Source organism: Euprymna scolopes, chromosome 41 (genome assembly GCF_053919585.1).
Source record: "Euprymna scolopes isolate OS-2025 chromosome 41, ASM5391958v1, whole genome shotgun sequence".
NCBI lineage: Eukaryota > Metazoa > Mollusca > Cephalopoda > Sepiida > Sepiolidae > Euprymna > Euprymna scolopes.
In genome coordinates this window covers 75,933,843-75,954,492 of record NC_136522.1, presented here as the reverse complement: position 1 = coordinate 75,954,492, position 20,650 = coordinate 75,933,843, and the positions used below count along the sequence as shown (strand labels likewise).

The 20,650-nt window shown below is 31.1% G+C and overlaps 1 protein-coding gene across 1 annotated transcript in view; it reads right to left on the bottom strand.

Moving 5' to 3' along the window:
• The window catches only part of LOC145266635 (uncharacterized), a 471,019-nt gene that overhangs the window by 64,103 nt on the left and 386,266 nt on the right, over positions 1 to 20,650 (bottom strand). Inside the window, exons 149-158 of the mRNA XM_080122558.1 lie at positions 20,193 to 20,321; positions 18,664 to 18,846; positions 16,871 to 16,999; positions 15,870 to 16,052; positions 14,210 to 14,338; positions 11,417 to 11,599; positions 9,638 to 9,757; positions 6,843 to 7,019; positions 6,177 to 6,305; positions 5,320 to 5,508 (exon numbers count right to left, since the gene is read on the bottom strand). Coding sequence (XP_079978684.1) covers positions 5,320 to 5,508; positions 6,177 to 6,305; positions 6,843 to 7,019; positions 9,638 to 9,757; positions 11,417 to 11,599; positions 14,210 to 14,338; positions 15,870 to 16,052; positions 16,871 to 16,999; positions 18,664 to 18,846; positions 20,193 to 20,321 — 1,551 coding nt within the window. The remainder of the gene's footprint in view (positions 1 to 5,319; positions 5,509 to 6,176; positions 6,306 to 6,842; positions 7,020 to 9,637; positions 9,758 to 11,416; positions 11,600 to 14,209; positions 14,339 to 15,869; positions 16,053 to 16,870; positions 17,000 to 18,663; positions 18,847 to 20,192; positions 20,322 to 20,650) is intronic.

Below are 20,650 nucleotides of genomic sequence, written 5' to 3'. Positions count from 1 at the left end.
TTCCAGGTTAGGAGAGAACAAAGAAGACACTATGTCGAACTTTGACACACATATTGAACTCAGAGAACAAAGAAAATACCATGACGGACTTGTACATGATGAACAAAGAATTTATCAGTAAAAGCAATATGTTTAAACAAATAGAGAGAGAGAGAGAGGGGGGGGGAGATGAAGAGAGACTCACGATTGTTACATCATTAGTTTGTCAACTCAAATCTCACCTTCTGCACCACCCTTGCTAAATACGCAACTGCAGGCAAAATAATAATTAAATAAAATATTTTTGCTATGAAACCGTCTTTGTGTTTGATTGTCAAACGGCTGGAACAAGCTAGAGTGTATATACTTGTTTACTTCTTTGCTAAATCATCCAGAAAACTAGTAGAGTATCCCCCCTCCAAAAGATTTACAATAGTTAATCAACTCAAAGAAAAAAATATGAGTAAACAAATATAGACAAATTACTTATCCTTCATTACTAAACAAGATTTTGCTTGATTTGAGGAAAAAAAAATGGGAAGCAGCTTCAGTGGTTTGGTTATGTCAAGCGCAATGGCGGGTAAATGAACAGAGCCTGCATCATAAAAATTGGCATTCGCTACCCACACAAGACCTAGGCTCTGCAACTATCAAAAAAGGCTTGAAAGCTTGGCAACTTCATGAAGAGGATACCATGTATCGAATTAAATAGCAAACAGACGTTGGCACAGACTCCAAACAGCAGATCCGTGCAAGCGATGGAAATGTGTCTGCAACTAGATTCTCAGTCAGTCAGTCACACTCATCTCCCAGATTAGTTAATATCGACCGTTTAAATACTTTCTTCAATAATTCCACAAACAGAGAATTTATAACCATAAAGCAATATACTAGAACAATCTACTGTTGAATCCGCTTGCTTAAGTTCCTGCTATTTCCCTGGAACTTTCAAATCGAAAACAAAGTAGGTAAAGTCCGTTCAGATTGTTTCATTGTTGAAGACTTCCTTTCTCAGAAAATCGTGTTATCCTAAATTGTCTAAGTTCTGTATATATTCTTTCATATATAAACTAATAGGCTACCCAGCGTTGCTCGGTCGTAAGATATGCTTAAATATGATATTTCAATTCATGCAAATTATGGACTTATTAATATAAAGACAATTCTCTATCAATTGAACCAAGTATAGAGTAGTGAAATCAAAACTAAAAAAATATATACATGACTTGGCTACCATCTACATTACAATTCTCCCTTGACTTTATATATATATATATATATATATATATATATATATGTTAATTTTATTTCTATTTCGGACTATTAGTCTCATCTTTATTAGTTTTTGTTTGTTTGTTTTTTATTGGTTCACAACGTTTCGGCCAACTTCCTCTGGCCTTCGTCAGGTGGTAACCGCGACGGATAGGAACTTCGAATCTCCTAACTGCATTCTCAGCCATCACTGCCATCCGTAGTTGTCGTCGTCTCACCACATTTTTGACCAATTACCTCTGGCACGCTTTGGGTGGGATTGAAACCGCTATCTTCAGACAATGTTCATCTGGAACCGTAGAGATTCAACGTCTCTATCAACTGCGCCACGGGCCCCGAAGGGCGATCAAGGTTGGATTCTTTGATCTTATAAATCCACATTTATTCATTATCTATATAGTCCATTGTGTAAAATCCACATTTATTCATTATCTATATAGTCCATTGTGTAAAAATTTCTAGTTTTATCTAACCCCCTTTAAATTATATATATATATATATATATATATATATATATATATATATATATATATATATATATATATATAATTTAAAGGGGGTTAGATAAAACTAGAAATTTTTACACAATGGACTATATACAGTATAAAAATCTAATATATAAAGAAATTAATAAAAATTATAAAACAATAAATAAGTGAGCATTAAAGGAAATAAATAACGAGGCAAAAAATATTTTGACTAAACTTAAAATAGATAAATACACAGAAATAACAGTACCAGGTACCCCGAGATTTACTTTAAAAGACCACAAACAAGGCTTTAATATAACCCCTTCTATTAGACTCATCTGCCCCTCAAAATCAGATATAGAATTAGTTAGTAAAAACATATTAGATAGAATTATCCCCAAAATTTAATCTTCAATAAAATACCCACTATGGCAATCCTCCACCTAGGTAATCGAGTGGTTTTCTAACATTCAAAATAAAAATAATTGTAAATTTCTTTCTTTTGACATTGAATCATATTACCAATCAATATCGCCGATTCTACTAAATAAATCTCTATTAATGGCACGAAAACTAACTAATATAACGCAGGACGAAATTAAAGTAATACTCGTAGCTAGAAAATCTTTAATAACCTTTGATAACAAGTATTGGACCAGAAAAAATACCCCTGACCATTTCAACGTTTTAATGGGCTCGAAGGACTCAGCTCAGGTCACCGATCTGGTCGGTCTTTTTCTTTTAAATGAAATTTATTCTATACTCCATGAACAGTTCAAACTTGAAGGAGGACTATACAGAGATGATGCACTTTTCGTAACAAATTCCACAAATAAAAATTACGAAAAAGTAATTAAATCCCTACATAAATTATTTAAAAATTATGGACTTACTATTAAAATCGACCCTAATAAAAAAATGATTAATTTCTTAGAGATAACCTTAAATCTTGAAAACTCTACCTTTGAACCCTATCATAAACCTAACCAGTCTGTACTATATGTCCATAACGAATCAAACCACCCTAGATCAATATTGAAATCAATAGTTCCCAATGTCTCTTTAAGAATTTCTAGACTATCTGCTAACAAATCTATATTCAACAAAAATGAAAAATATTATAATGAAGCCCTTAAAAACTCAGGATACAAATCATAAATCAAATTCCTAAATAAAAATGATAGAAACAAAAACTGCATTGAAAATAAACCTACTGAGAGCATAATAACCTATAATATGGCCATGTCATCCCATATGCGAGTTACAAAAAATGACCAAAAAGCAAGACAAAGCAAAATGAAACCGCCAGTATTAGATACAAACACAAATAATCAGCAAACCAAAATCTGTATGAGTAAAAACAGACATAGGGAGACCCTATGGTTCAACCCTCCATATTCCAAAAATCTTGAGACAAACACAGCCAGAGAATTTTTTAAAATATTAGAAAAAAACTTTAAAGCCCCTCATAGATACAGTAAGATCTTTAATAAGAACACAATCAACGTGTCTTATTCAACTATGCAAAACCTTCAACAAAAAATAATTAGTTCTAACAATAAAAAAATTAATAATATACAAAATACAAATACAGAAAATATAGCAGGCTGCAACTGTAGAAGTAAAAAAATAGAAACCCTCTACAAGATTCATGCAAAATAAAAAATGTAGTTTATAGCTACACAGTATCGCAAACCCCAAATTTAAATGAGGTTAACAGCAACTATAACTTGACCACCCGATTAAAGAACTACACCGACTTTAACCAATCTACCAATCAAATACAGACCAACCTTTCATATACCAATGCCATCCTTAATCTACCTGAAAATAAATACATTAAACAAGACGCAATCTACTTTGGTTCCACATCTGGACTTATTAAGCATAGAATTTCAACCCATAAGCATTCCTTTAAAAACCACCCCCTGTTGAATCAAACCACTCTATCAAAACATATTTGGCGACTCAAAGATAAGAATATTTCCTTCAATTTGAAATGGTAAATAATAGGATCATATAAAGGATATACACCAGGAGATAGATTCTGTGCACTTTGTACACAGGGGACCCTAAAGATTTTAAAATATGATGATATCAAAAATAGAACCAACCTCCTAAATTCAAAAGAGGAGCTTATATCCTCATGCAGTCATAAACGTTGGTTTAAATTTAACAAATATAAACCACCATAAGTCATTAAAAATGTTACTTATTAATATTAAAACTTGAAATTTAAGTTTAACTTGATACCCTTATTAATAAAATTTTGATCATCAATATTATTGTTAATATTAGTTTATCTGATATATTTACCATTATTATATATTGTTTAAATATATATTTAAGCTTAACCTATACTATATTTATTAATTTCAATAAATAAATAAATAAAGTATTAAAAATACTAAATTCAATAAGTTCAAAATATAATATTCTATAATCTAAATAGAATAAACACTAATTATTTTCCTTTGATTATTTAATTAGAAAAATAAGATTATCTCCCTCTTTTTAAAAATATTTGCTTAATTTTAAATTAGGCGTTTGCTAACATATTCTAACCGCTGAAAAAAAATGTTTAATTGGCGTTCTTTTTGAAAATTCAACATTTCGTACATTTATAAGCTACAATCAAGATCCAAATGAATGCTTTGACGATAATTACGGTTTTCAAAAGGCGAACAATTAAAAGGTAAATATATATATATATATATATATATATATATATATATATATATATGTGTGTGTGTGTGTATATGTGTGTATATATATATATGCATGTATATGTGTATATATATAATGCATGTATATATATATATATATATATATATATATAATTCTTAACTTTTATTAAAAATATATTATTATAACCTTATATTTAAACCAAATTCAGATTTATAATTTTATGCTATTTTTTATTCTCAACCCATATTACTTTTCTTATCAAGTAAGTATTTTCTTTTTTATTTTATTTTTTTCCAGATACATCTGCCTTACTTAAAAATTGCTAGGTTTATTTATGGTGTCTTTTACATATAAAAAAAAACCACCCAATACTTTTGCTGATGAGGAGACTTCGTTTAAATAAAACTATATGTCAAAATTATGGTCCGTGGCTTAATGTCTATCACAATAAAAACATCGCTTCCGAAACGATCGTACAAATTATTGACGTTGTTCCTTCTTATGAAACAGATTTTTAATTTTTAATTCTAATTTGAACTTTAAATTATCAATCATATTACTATATATATATATATATATATATATATATATATATATATATATATATATATATATAAATTAACCTCTCATCACTTTTTTAAAAAAATGGAATCGCCCATTCGTCGAAGACAAGATTCAAGCAAGCAAGGACGCCCGGATGGTCCACACAGTTTTAAAATTATTAAGATACATACTCTTATTATACTCTTAATCTTACAAGTGAGGAATTATTATAAAACCAGGATATTTTCCAGAAGAGAAGGAGAACAATTATATTCTATATGAGCCATGAATAACTGCATGTAAAAATTGGTTTTCTTAAAGAAATGTTTGTACAGAAAAGAAAATCAAGAAACATAATTATACTTACAGTTTGGTCATTATCCACAGCCTTTACAGTAAATATGGAAGTGCCGATTGGATCATAATCAGAGATATCAGCAAAGTATGGCGGTACTGGAACGAATGCAGGTGCATTTATGTTTTTAAGCACTGTTATTCTTAGTACTGTTGCCGAAGAAATCTGTGGGTTGGATACTGTATAAGCTTGCACAAATAACTGGAAAGAAAAGCAACGGTTATGAAAATATATGCGCAATGTGTGAAGAATAGCATCTAACAGAAACACATTTCTAGAAATATAACATTTCTAAAGGAAAACAGATATTATCATAGATTAACACCTTTAGCTAACCCTAACCACCTCCAAATAAGATTCTACTTTTGTTTTTAGCTGATTACATGAGAACATTCAGGAAAAGTTGGAAGCAATAAAAAGAAGAGAAAATTTAAAAAAAAACAAAAAAAACAAAAAACGATTGATTTAGAATTTAGTGTGGGGGATCAGTTTTGTATATAAATTTAACGTTTAAGACATATATCATTACATGAACGTATGCAAAATAGAGAGTGAGTAACCAAATAATCGAATATATTTGAGTGGAATCCTGACTCTTGCATCCACTGTTATTTAATTGTAAAACATACTTGTGATATAAGTCCCGTTACTTTTCAGACACACTTTGTTCATCATTTTTACATTAAGTTATTTTAAATACAAAGTGTGTAACCAAATAATAGAAACAGCTGAGTCTAACGCTGTCCGTTCCATTCGTTGTTATTTCATTGTAAACATTACTTACTTTTCTGTGACACTAGTCTCGTTCATATTCAGATGTACCTCGTCGTTTTCGTTATTTAACAGAACATGAGGTGAAATATACTTACGAAAAGAACCGGTTGTTTCTGAGTAAGTGAAGACAAAGCTTTCTTTACAAAAACAGTGCCGGTATCTTTGTTGATGCCGAAATAGTCCATCCCAAGATTGGTACCAGTAAATTTGTAATTGACTGTTTGCTGTATAGAAAGACAAGAAAAAGAAACAGGAACGTTATGAAATTATTAGTTTCTTATTTCCATTATATGTACAAGTTTTAGTTCATTAGTTTCTTATTTTCTATTATACATATAAAACTTTTAAACTAGTTGGATTCGACAAACAAATTAGGCTAGAAACTGAAGGTGATCAAAAATTTCTAGAAATTTATTTAATACAAAACTTAATAAACTAAAACAGTGCAGGCATCCGTATTTATCTGGACATAATCCATTCCATCATTTGTAATCAACACTCAATATTTACGTGCACTTATTAACGCATCCAGATTATTTTCAAACTTATGTATATCATAAATATGTGAAGCAATTTATGACTTTCTCAAATATTATTAGTTATGTGCTAAACTTTGAATTCTAGATAAATCTACTAGTTTAGTCATAAAAAGAACAAGCTCATATACTGTGTCTGTTTACCAAACTCTAATGCTCCATTGTGCATTGACTGACATTATAAAATCCTAATAGTTTAGTCATAAATAGTGCAAAACCACTTACCGGACTTGTTGCTTTTGCTGTGAAGATGTTGGTATTGACCAGGGTATCTACTCCAACTTCTTTAAAGTATGGTACATCTACGAAAATCGGTGGGCCTCCAGTAGTGCTCACAATGATTGTCACAGATGCTGTGTCAGTTTTTGGGGGCACACGGTTATCAGATACAGTTGCGGAAAACTAGGTAAAGAAAATTATATATATATATATATGTATATATATATATATGTGTGTGTGTGTGTGTATAATATGTGTGTGTGTATAATATTCACATGAAAAAATGAATAGAAAACTGTGTCATTACCAGGGTTGCGGAGTAGGAGGCAGAATCGGAGTCAGAGGGAGTCAAAGGTTTTAGCTGGAGTCAGAGTCGGATTTCTTAGAGTACTAGGAGTTCGACTCCAACTCTTTAAGTCGAATAAATTTATTTTTTTACATGGTTTTCCTGTTTGATTTTACCAGTTGCACAATTTAGCAATTTTTGTATGGTTTTGCTTTTATTTTTGAAGATATATCATATTTTGTACTGTACTGCAATGCTTCTACTTCATCAAGATATTTCGGTCTATCTGAGCACTGCAAATCCTGCCTAGATAGCTGTTTATATTTTGGTTGTGACGTCACACAGGATCAATGAAAATTTTGTTTTTGAGTGAAATCACTGTGGATTACATTGGATAATAATCGGATTGTAATCTGAAAGTTATCCAGTTCCGGAATCAAATGGAATTTGGCAATTGGATTAGTACAGGATCGATCCGAAATTACACTCTTATCCCCCCCCAAAAAAAAGGGGGCTAAATCAATAAGAAACAACCCATACTATTATATCCCTTTATAGGTTTTTCCTGGTTTTCCTTTGATCCTCTTTCCATTAAAGACAATATTATCTTTTAAAAAATTTCTTTCTCTGTATAATATGTGCCTTTACTCCCCTCTAATGATGAGATGCGTTTGATTTCGAAATGCCATGGCCTAAAGAGGTTTACTTATCTCTAAATATTGTATTCCCTTTTGAACTGATAGCATAATAAATTTTTTTATTCCTTTGTTATCTTAACTTATTCTAAAAAGCTGGTTGAGTGTATGTGTGAGTATATTTATCATACAAGTGAATGTTAAACATAAAAATTAATATACATCAAAAGTATTAATAAAATGCTTGCTGAATAGGTGTAGGAGGCTGATATATGGATCTGCCGATTAAATTTCCACATAAGGGTCAAGGAGCCAGGAGTCGGAGTCGGAGTCGGAGTCGAAGATATCAAAGGAGTCAGAGTCGATGTCAGCATCCTAGGAATTCTAGAAGTCGGAGTCAGAGTGGGACTTTTACCATCTGACTCTGCAACCCTGGTCATTACATGTTTTTTTTTTTATTGTATTCAAGTGATATTAGGATAGCAATGATTTCTTTATATTTTATTCTAACGAGATATAAAGTTTGTGAAAATAGCATCAATTTCAATTTTGAACAAAAAGAATGGTCACATATAAAAGTATATACATATTTGTGATTAGTGTGTAAGAGAATGTTTATTTATATATAATTTAATAACAATTCTTCGTCGAGGGACGATAAAGATATGTCCAAATCTAAATTAGGATGGCGAGGAAGAAGCGTCACATTTTGTTGAGAATTTCTAGAAAAGCGACTCAAGATAGTCACTTGATCGAATTCACACAGTCAGTGATACAGGCACATAATTAAATCATGTTCATGTACTTGTATTAAGACATCAGACATATTTGATAATTTTGCGAACTTCTGTCTTGGATAGTATCGTACTGTACATCTGGAATAAGTTGTATAACAGCTATTTAAGGATCGTTATGTTATATGGCAATCACCCAGTCATATCTCGTCCGACAGCAGCACAACGAGAGATCCATGATTATATGGATTTGCAATGTGAAATCTAATCAAACCCAACACATGATCGAGGGATTTGCTAAAAGCATTACATTTGCCTAGCATTTAGATTATTCCAAGTACAAATCGAATATGTGGATATCGTTATACAGAAATTTCATCTTCTTGGATAAATCGCTACAGAGGCATGGATGTCTTAAATTGCAACAAATTTGGCTGGCCATGAAAGTAAGTGATTAAACAATGCCATACCGAGTGGAATTTGGTTACAGTTGATCAGTTAAATGAATAATATATATATATATATATATATATATATATATATATATATATATATATAAATATATATGTATGAATATATGAATAATATATATATATATATATATATATAAATATATATGTATATATATGTATTATTCATTTAACTCCACTTTTGCTTTGCTTAAGGATCAGATGTTTTCTGATATTACGTAAGCTCATTCTTCTGCTCTCACGATTCTGCAGATCAACTGTAACCAAATTATTATTCTATAAGTTCAAATTTTGTAGTAATACATATATGATATGCATAGACTGTTATTAGATTGTAATATTATTTTAATTAATTTTAAATCGTCATCATCGTCATCATTGTCGTCGCCATCTTCGTCGTCGTCATCGTCCTCATTATCATCATCATAGTTAAAATCATTTTTAATTTGTTTTTTTATCATCCGCAAATAATAAAAATAAAAAGGTTAATCTAAAATCTCTTTTACTAGCAATACCACTAAAATGATCTTAAGGTGTTGACGTGATTATTTTGACGTTGACTTATTTTTAACACATCTGACTTAGAAGTTTAAAAAAGAAGAATGAATTATTTTGTGACTCGCCCAAATTCCTCAATTACTACACTTATTTAACAGCATAAAAACAAATTACTTACTCGGAAAGTCTGTTGCTGCGTTGGTAATGCCTTCAAGAGAATAATATTACCATCTGACTGAACTTGGAAATGATCCAGTACATTAGCATCGGATGTCACCATGGAATATGTCAAGGGATCCTGAAAAAAAAAAAGACAAAATAATCTCACACTGAGATTTACATCTACTGCAACTCATGAACACCGGGAACAAATTTAATAAAATACATTTTTGATATTACGTTTCTGAATTTTTTAGATGATGAGTGATTTATTCATATTGGATTCTTTAGACTACTGTTCTCATCTTGAGTGTTATTTTCACTATCCACTGCGAAATTGGTCCTTGCAGATTTACCATTTCTTCAACGTTTGTATCTTCTTTAACCCTGTGTTAGTCCCATGTGGTGTTTTGCCACTCCAATTTTGCTTAATTGCTCATAATTCCTAATTGGAAACTTATTTCTTTTCCTCGCTTCCAGTACTCTCCTGAATCAGTGAGTGTATAGCAAATGTGGTATGGCACCGTTGTATCTTAGTTTTCTTTGGAGGTGAATCAGATTCAAAGATAATGCTTATACAATGAACTCGTATTCATTTTTCTTGCTATTTCAATTTATGGAAATATTTTGTGTTTACATTTGAAAGCATACTTACAGTTTTCTTGATATTTCAATTTATAGAAACAGGTTGTGTTCCTCATAGATATTAAAAAATAACACAAACTGGTGTATCCTGTGGGTATTTTTAAATAAATGTGATCTAAATCTAAGATTTTAAAATCTTTCCTTAGTTTTATAATTGATTTTATTGTAATATTTTATATTAATATCAACAAGCTACAAGTGATTCAAACTTTTCAACAGGGACTGAACCAGCAGGATAACTATGTTTTACAAAATAATAACATTATAAACATTTTTGTGTTGGGGTGCATAAACACCTCATGGGACTAACCATGTTTGGAACACCCAAATAACTAATGCAGAGTTAATAGAGACTACATAATTAATTTTGTTTCGTCAGTTTATATGTAGATATATCCGGAACCAGCAGAATAACTATATTTTACAAAATAATAACACTAGAAACATTTTTGTATAAGGGTGTATAAACACCTCATGGCATTAACCATGTTTGAAACAACCAGGTGACTAATGTAGGGTTAATAGAAGCTACATAATTAATTTTGTTTCATCAGTTTATATGTAGATATATCCGGAACCAGCAGGATAACTATATTTGACAAAATAATAACACTATAAACATTTTTGTATTAGGGTGTATAAACACCTCATGGCATTAACCATGTTTGAAACACCCAGGTGACTAACGTAGGTTTAATAGAAGCTACATAATTAATTTTGTTTCATCAGTTTATATGGCAGATGCTGATTTATGTTTTAAAGAAATAAAAATTGTATTTCTGATAGATGTTAATATTTAATGCTGATAAATATTTTATTTTTGAATTGTCATAATTAAAGGGAATGGAAGGTTTATTTTCTCTCACATTCAGATCTACTAGTACCCATGAAAACCGGAAACAAATTTAATAAGGCGTATATGTTTATATGTATTGGTAGCAGTAGTCAGCAGAATAGTCATTCTATTATTCTGAGAAATGATAGGTTATTTAATTGAAACTTCCAAAATAATTCTATTTATAATTTCGGAGACAGTTTGGAAATATTTCTCTTCAAATCTGAAAGGTTATGGTCAAGATGGATCACTTCATAATAATTGGATTCTTTCAGTCCACAATTTTGTATTAACTAAAAGAAAAAGAAGGAGACTTACGTTATCAAGGTCAGTAGCTCGAAGTACCAAAACAATTTGATTCACAGGGTGGCTGCTAGCAATTGTCTGTGTGTAATCTTTTTTACTGAATATTGGTGCATTTACATTGCGATTCACTTTGATGGTTAATGTTTCAGTAGTTGATGTCTGGGGCGTTTGAGAATTGTAGGCCTTTATACGTAGCTGTAAAAAAAAAAAAAAAAAAAAAAAAAAAAGCAATAAAACACGTTAAAATGTATGTATGTACCATTACTGAGTGGTTGCTATTGGTTCCATCACCGGAGAATTGTGTTAGTTGTTACTATCGTGATGATTTCATTGGTTCACTAAATTATCGTTTGAAAGGAATCGTATCCATCATGAGAGGGATCGTATCCATCATGAGAGGTCGAAATGTTACATAACAGAGGTAAAATCTTAATAGTCTATATGACTAATCAATTTTGGCGCCCGGGCGATAATCCGATTAATCAATTATAATGTAAGGGATATCATGGAATTTATCAATTATCGTGTAAAAGAAACAATCGATTATTGTGTAAGGGAGACAATCGTATTAATCAATAATCGTGTAAGGGAGACAATCGGATTCATCAATTATTTTGTAAGGGAGACAATCGGATTAATCAATAATCGTGTAAGGGAGATAATCGAATTCATCAATTATTTTGTAAGACAACCGGATTCATCAATTATTTTGTAAGGGAGACAATCGGATTAACCAATAATCAGTTAGAGTGTAGGAAAATAATGTGATTCATCAATTATGGTAAAGAAGATAATTTGATTTGTACTTTTGTTTCTCTTACTTGCAAAGCTTTCTTCTAAATAAATAATGCATCAGCAACAACTTATTTAAAAATTATGATTTTCGAGGATTGCCACCAACAGTGTGCTGTAGTGCTGTACTGCTGTACTTGCCGGACAAATACAGGTGTTGTTTCTTACGTTTTGGTAATTGTGATACTTTTCCATCTTGGACCTTTCACTCTTTGCGAACTTTGTAAACAAAATATCTTTTAAAATGGTTCTATTTTTAAATTGCTATATCCAGACTTCATAGTTACGATAATCGAGTACCTCTTCATTTGTTGTGTAATTATAGCGACTGCCATTAATAATTCTAAAATATAGAAAGCATAAAGTGAAACAATATTTGTGGTATGATAAAAACAATGAATGCATTCAAATACTTTATGTTCCCTGTATATACAACATCAGGAATATGGTGTACATGTGTAAAGGAACCTTTTTATGTGTTTTTACAATGGAAGCACCACATCAAGGCCTGAAAGCCACTCGAGGATAAGAGTTAATGAGTGTCCGGTGGTCGGTAAGACAACATTAATGATCTGTAGTGAAGGAAATTGGGTAGAATGTAATTACTTAAGAAAACACTCAACAAGAATTTGTTTACACTGAACTTGAACGCCACCATACTCTAGTCAGTTGGGAATTATCCCTGCTATATAAATTTCACTGGCGAGCAGTTTTAGGAAAGAAACCTTGTTTATGAATTTTGTGTTTAGTTTTAGGCATAGATAAGGAGTAGGGGAAATTGTTGATAGTTCTTGTAACTATATGAGTGTTTATTGTAAATGTTGTACAGAGAGGATCATACATTGGAGCTCAGTCGAGCACCTGTCATGAAAATAATGATAGGGCTTTCAACGTTTCTTCTGTGAGAAAGAGCTTGAAAGGAGAAGAAAACGATTTTGCCTACTAGATTTTGAAGCCAGTTTTGAACCCAGTCAAGGAAGAAAAAAGTGCTCTTAGTAATAGTGCTTTGCTACTGATCTATTTTCTTTTGTGATCTATTTCTTTGTCTGTGTGATTTTGTTGGGTTTGTGCTGTAGTTGGTCTTCTGTAATCTGTTACCTGCAATAAGAAGAATCAACTTTTAAAGGTTGCCAATCGGGTTCACTATGTTGGTTATCAAAGATGACGCTCAGATTTTTCTTCAGAGCCCCATGTCATTTTTGTTTGGTGTCACCTTTCATGGTTTTATTGGTGTATGTGACAAGATCAGGCCCAGACTTCTTTTTCCAGTCATTCTCTCATAGAGATAGTGTTTATCTATTTTCTCTTTTTTTGTTTTATTTTACTTGTCAAAGTTCTCAAAAATGAAGGATCCCTCTTCCTGGGGCTAACACTTGATCTCTATTTAAGAAGCATAGATGCTAGAATAAGACTTCACAGTTCTCTTTTATCTCTTAAACGTTGAGCCAATAAAGAAGTTGGGAATATAATTTTCTGCTTACTTATTGACCAGTTAACTATGTTATAGTATATCTTTCTTTTGGTCACTAAGTCTTACTGGATTTCAAGACAAGAATTCATCTGGTCTTGTGGAGGCAACCTCACTCAGAGAAGATGGACCAATCCTTATTTAAACCAGTGTAGTGTAACCATATTGCAGGGATTTTATTTGGGCTGCAGATAATATGTTATTTTGAATATTCAGTCAAGGTTTATTTGTAGCGAGAAGTATCTCATGCCACGTTGTCCTGACAAACCCTTGTACAGCGAGATCTTAGACATCCAAGGATAGTGTGTAATAGGCATTCAGTTTCTCTCCAGTAGGCACTCAAGTTTTCTCCTATTATACGTACACGTAGAAGTTCACTATCACACATGCTGCACATGTAAAATGTTTACAATAAAATGTTAATGTTAATCCACATTTATTTTCAATAGCATATAACTACGAAACCAAGCATTATGGCTTTGATTTTCTGAACATCCTGTATATATACATAATAGAATTCAACAATGAGAATTTTGGTAGCTTACATTGTACTGAGTGTTTTGGAGTGGATCATTTTGCAGATTTGCATTCGCACGAACTTCACCATTGAGGCGATCCACTACGAAGTAGGTTTTAGCCGTCTGGTCACCAACGATTTCGTACACGATATTGCCCTGGAAATAAAAGTACAAAAATCGAAATATTTTATGTTTGTATTAATATATTTACAAGAAATTCACTTCACATGTATGTGCGCTTAGTGTATCAACGTCACACACACACACACACACACATATGCACAAACATATATATACATACATATATATATATTAATATATATTCCTACATACATACATATATATACATATATATATATTCATACATGCATACATATATATATACATATATATACATACATATATACATACACATATATATACATGCATACATATATATATGCACACATATATACACATACATATATATACACACACATATATACACATACATATATATACACACATATATACACATACACATATATACATACATACATATATATATATGCATACATACATATACACACATATATACATATACACACATATACATATATATATACATAAAAGTATATCAATAAATATATATTCACACACATGCAGACACACACACACACACATATATATATAATACACACACACACACACACACACACACACACACACACTCACACACACACACACACATATATGCTAGCAGGCCGACGAGCATTGCCTGGTTCTAAAATATACTTAAATATAATATATTAATTTGTGTAGATTTCGTATGTATTATTATAGAGCTAGATCTCTATTGATTATTATATTGTACCTAATATATAGTAGTAGTTGCCTGGCTTTGCCCATTTGTAAAATCCGCTTAAATTATATATTTTAATTTATGCACATTTTATATTTATTATTATAGAGCCAATTCTCTGTTGATTATTATATTGTACCAAATATATAGTAGTAATTTCAAAATATGACTTGGTTACCATCAGTTAGAATCGAAACTAAAATATTTAGCCCCCAGGCTTATTCATTATCATCTAAGCCATGTCCATACATATATAAAACTTAAAAAAAAATAACGTTGTTAAAACTATGAAGAAATGCTCAATACTGCTGTAGAGGAAAATATGTTTTTACTACCGCTTTTAATATGCTTGGTTAAACATGTTTCGATTACCAAAATCGTGTTAATGATCCAATAATTTCATCAGATTTCACAGAAATAAATATTTATGATAGTGAGAAAACGGAGAAATTAGAAAAGGTACAAAATTTAAATGAAACCAGCAGCGGTAGTCAATTGTAAAATCATTGAGAAGTGACGAAGACTGAAGGTGTGGGTTAAAATATCAGATGTATATATATATACATATATATATATATATATATATATATATATATATATATATATGTATTTATATATATATATATATTTATATATATATATATATATATTGTTTTTTTTATTGAAAGAAAATTAAGCTTACAATAGCAATTATTTTTACAGAAGAAGAAAAATCATTTCTTCTTAGTATTTACCCTGAAAGAAAGGCATTGTTTCACAAGAAAAATTATACAGGTTGGCATGGAAAGCACTGTGGAATATCTACAGTGTTCCGCTAGTGTACAAGAATACCAAAAAGATACTTACAGATGCTGGCGGTGCTGTAGCCACTGTATATACAAAATCTCCTCTAATAGTAGATTCTGGTATTGTCTTAATACTGGGCAAGTTTATGAATACAGGAACAACAGTACGTAAAACATTTACAGTGATAAAACCATTACTGAACTGAGGTGTTGGTTTGCCGTTGTCACTTGCTCTGATGGTCATCTGGAGAAAAAAACACAACAATAAAAATAGCAACCAGAATATTTGCACGTGAATTGGCAGGGGAATGCCAAGAAAAAAACATGGAAGTACGTGATAAGGATAGATTTGAGAGGAAAAGATAATAAAAGTTAAATATTGGGTGAGTTGATCTGTTAGTATAACATTTCGTTTGGGGGAAAATAACAAAAAAAAAAAAATGGAAGTTCAAGCTGGATCAACTTATCATCAAAGTTGACAGTTAATTTTACTCAGCAGTGTGAATTGATGTGGACGCATGTGACGTCAAATGGCGCAAAGACAGAGTGAGAGAAATAACCAGTGTCATTAGAGGAGTGTGACAGCGCCCTTTAAAAATATTCATCAGAGCACATTCCATTAAAGTATTTATAAAACAGGCATAGAGATGCAACATTGCAGCAATAGGACAGTGATATGAGCTTGGCCAATAGTGCAGCAGGACCTATTAGATTTCAGACTCTTTTTGGACCCTGTCTAAGAAGGAGAGCCTAGTGGTATATGCATCGACTCAGATGTGGCAACAATGCTACATGCATAAGTGAAGAGTGGCTTTGTAGAGATATAGGATGCAGTCAGGTGTTACTAGTTTACTAGTATGGTAGATGGAACAATCCTTCTTTGCAGCAGCCTTGGCAATGTCCTCAATGTATTTATTCCAATTCATGTTGCCTGTGAATGTTAAGCTGAGGAGTTTGAACGACGAGGATGATGACGATGACGACGACGATGACGACAACGACGACGATGATGATAGAAGAGAGAGCAGTAGAGGATAGAAAAGGGAAATGAGTAGAACTTACCGCAAATGTACTTGTTTTTGCTGGATCTGTCAGCAAGCTCTTCTTTAATTTCAATAAACAAGTGTTTGCCTCGATTTCAAAATACTGCATCGACAATTGGTCGCTGATGATTTCACAAGTGACAAATTTCTGTAAGAAAAAGAGTAGATAAAAACAAATAAATAGGAAAATAAAATAGTAACTACGAGGTGCCTTAAATATGTTTCCAGACTTTTTTGTACAGACATTTAAAATTATTGTAGACTCCTGAAAATTCAGTAATTGCTATACATCTTATGAGATGACTGACCAATTTTTATGATTTCAGGTTAAAATGGACAGCTACAGCAGGAATTGGAATACACCCTACTAAAGCCTAATGTCACAGCTGGTGAATTTCAAAAATGCAATCTGGACGTGACGACACTTTAGAAGAACGATAGGCAATAAAATTATGTTTTAAACATGGGAAAAAATGCTACAGAAACGTATGGAATGCTTCAAACTGCTTTTGGACCATTTTATATGAAACGAGCATTAGTTTTGAGTGGCATAAAAGATTCAAGGAGGGCAGGGAATCTGTGAGGGATGATGAAATGTGTGGGAGGATTAAGAAAGTTAGAACACCAAAGTTGATAGGTCAAATATAGAATTTTATGGATAAGGACCGTCGTGTGTCTATAGAGACAATAAGTACACAGTTTGATGTCAGTGTGGGAACTGTACACACAATTATTTGTGAAGAAATGAAGATGCGGAAGATTTGTGCAAATGCACCAATCCACAACTCCATCTTTATCACAGACTATTTAAAGTCAAGACAGTTCATCACCCTCCCTATAGTACAGAACTTACTCCCTGTTACTTTTGCTAGATCAAGGAAAACCTTAGATGCTGTCGCTAGGAGACATATATATATATATATATATATATATATATATATATATATATATATATATATATATATATATTTGTGTGTGTGTTTAGTAGCAAGTTACATTCCATATTCTTTGAAATGAGAAGGAACAGCAGAACATGAACTAAGTAAGTTGTCATATATATATATATATATATATATATATATATATATATATATATATATATATATATATAACAATAAAATAAAAATTACAATTAAATTTACCAAAATGATCCAAGATGGTAAAATTAAAGTATAATATAAAAATTAAAGAATTAATATTTATAAATCCGATCCTGCATTTTGCTAATTTCTACCCTCTGATGAGAAGGAAAGTATTTCTTCGAAACTCCGCAGATTAAGGACTATCCACTTATCAAGTGTTTCCTTTTCAGATTAAATATGTTTTTAACTCTTTTTCAAAGTGTTTTTTAACATGTTTTATTAATTGTTTGCTCGTATATATATATATATATATATATATATATATATATATATATATATATATATATATATATATATATATATTAAGAAAAAAACAATACATATGCCGCTCCCCATTTGGGGGTATCAAATTGGTCAAAGGGAAAATTATTCCCAACTCGCATTTAGGTAAAAATGCACTTTCGTATAAATAATTGAATTCATTCCAAAAGTAAAACAGCTACTTGTAAGCCGTTTTGGTAAGCTATTCTTATTGTGATATTAGTGTGAAAAATAGAAAAAAAATTTGCATTATTCATTCAAATATACGATGGATATAGATAAATCTTACAGTTTTCATACCTTGAATGTATACAGATAAAATTTTGATGCGTTTGGTAAAAGTGATTAGTAATAACTTCTATTTTATTTTTGATTTCTTGGCTGTTAACTAGATTACCGAAATACTTACACTCTCTGCATCAGTGACGTTAATGCGATGCACGTAGGAGTTTTCTGAGGTCGATTCCGGAATGTTAATGCTGACGGAAGGTGGATTGAACACTGGCCCATTTGCATTGCGAGTAACAGTTATAAAAACATTCGTTGTGGACTTAGCGCTTGGTTGGCTGGTATCGTATGCACTGATTTTCAACTACAAAATAAATAAAAGCAATATTTAAAAAATAACAACAACTAAATTAATAACAGAGATAATTAACAAAAATGGCAAAAAAATTTAATTTCCCTTCCTCTATGGTTTAAAAACTTTAAAAACTTTTAATTATGATTTTCTATGTTTATTGCATTTCCTCTGAGGAGATGGGTAAACATCGAAAACCTATATGATAAGGAGATATACTTAATTGAAATGTATTCTTTGTCTTGCATAAAATAAAAATTCTACATGTGAAATTTAACCGTTTCACATCGTAAAATTTAAATTACTAGATTATGATTATATATATATTGGAATTTTGTAATCATGCGCCCTTTCCTTTATTTTCTTTTAAAGTTGATAAGTTCTTTTTCTTCTGATGAGTTAAGGATGGAATAAATTAAAAAATGGATATAATAATTACACGAATGATTCTGCGCTATGAAACAGGTGCAGTCAAAAATTATGCATCTCAATGTAAAAGAAATATGATCAACACCTTGAAATTTAGAATATAAACTTTTGTCATTCATCAATATATAAAAAAAAGTGTAGGTGTGTGTGTGAGAAAGAAAGACCAAGAATTTTCAGAGTCGATTTCTCTTCAAGAACAGAGTCATCCATAAAAATCGCCGGAAGCAAAGTGACATACTTACGACTGAGAGATATATAAGATGTATTATCTATATATTTATAAAAGTGAGAATGTGTGTGTATGTGTGTGTGAGGACAACTCTCAACCTATATACTAAAAATTTTTTGATCTACAGGCTTTAAATTTGGTATATAGAGTAATCAGACATGTGAAAAACTTTTTAATCAGTTTTTATCTGAAAAAAAAAGAAAGGTTGCTAAGGGGTCAAAACTGAAAAAAGTGGTACTTGGAGGTCATCGGATTTTTAATCTGTTTGTCAAATGTTTCACGACTGCGCATACACGATTCATTCACATGAAAACTTCCTTATGTTAAGAATAAGTAGGTTAGAAAACACTGTTTAAATATCGTAGCAAGCTAGCCTAAGGGTCATTGTACTTGACTCACTGTCTTTAGGTTTTGGTTTCGATCTCAACTCGAGTATTTTTTTTTTACTTACAAGAAGTGAACCGTTTGGAAAACCCATAATACTCGCATGCACATGTCTCACTTTCTTTTCGTTTTTTTTACTTCATTTAAAAAAAAAAAAAAAAATTAAAATTACATTTAATATCGGGCTACGTCGGGTACATCTGCTAGTATCATATATATGCATGATATAATATATGTAATACATAATATACTAAATCAAGATAGATATAGTGATAATACTGAAACCGCTATGGATTACTCAGTTGTGTTCACTTACCGTATATACAGATTGACGTAGATTGTCTAAACGTAGATCCTTTTTCACAGATACATCACCCGTGTTCTTGTCAACATCAAAGAACATATCCGCGGGATACTCTCCAACAACCTCGTACACTATATTTCCCTGAAAATAATAAAAATCGTAATGAATCATTTCTATCTATTTTTAGTTGCATATTGGTTTTGCAAAAGGACATTTTATTAATTAACTATTATTTGCTGTTATTTATTGAATTGTTGTTTCCCCAATATCGTAAGACAATTTTTGGGTTGGCTTTTGTATATAAATTTCAACTTTCGTTAATTTACAATTTTCTTTTAAAATAAAAATAAACCAAATTTTCAGAAGAAAAGTTTAAGAAATGTGAGTTTTTATGCGACAAATTTAATATGTGACCGCGGTGGAATATTCAGCAAACAACGACAAAAGACAGGAGAGTCACAGGGCAAGGA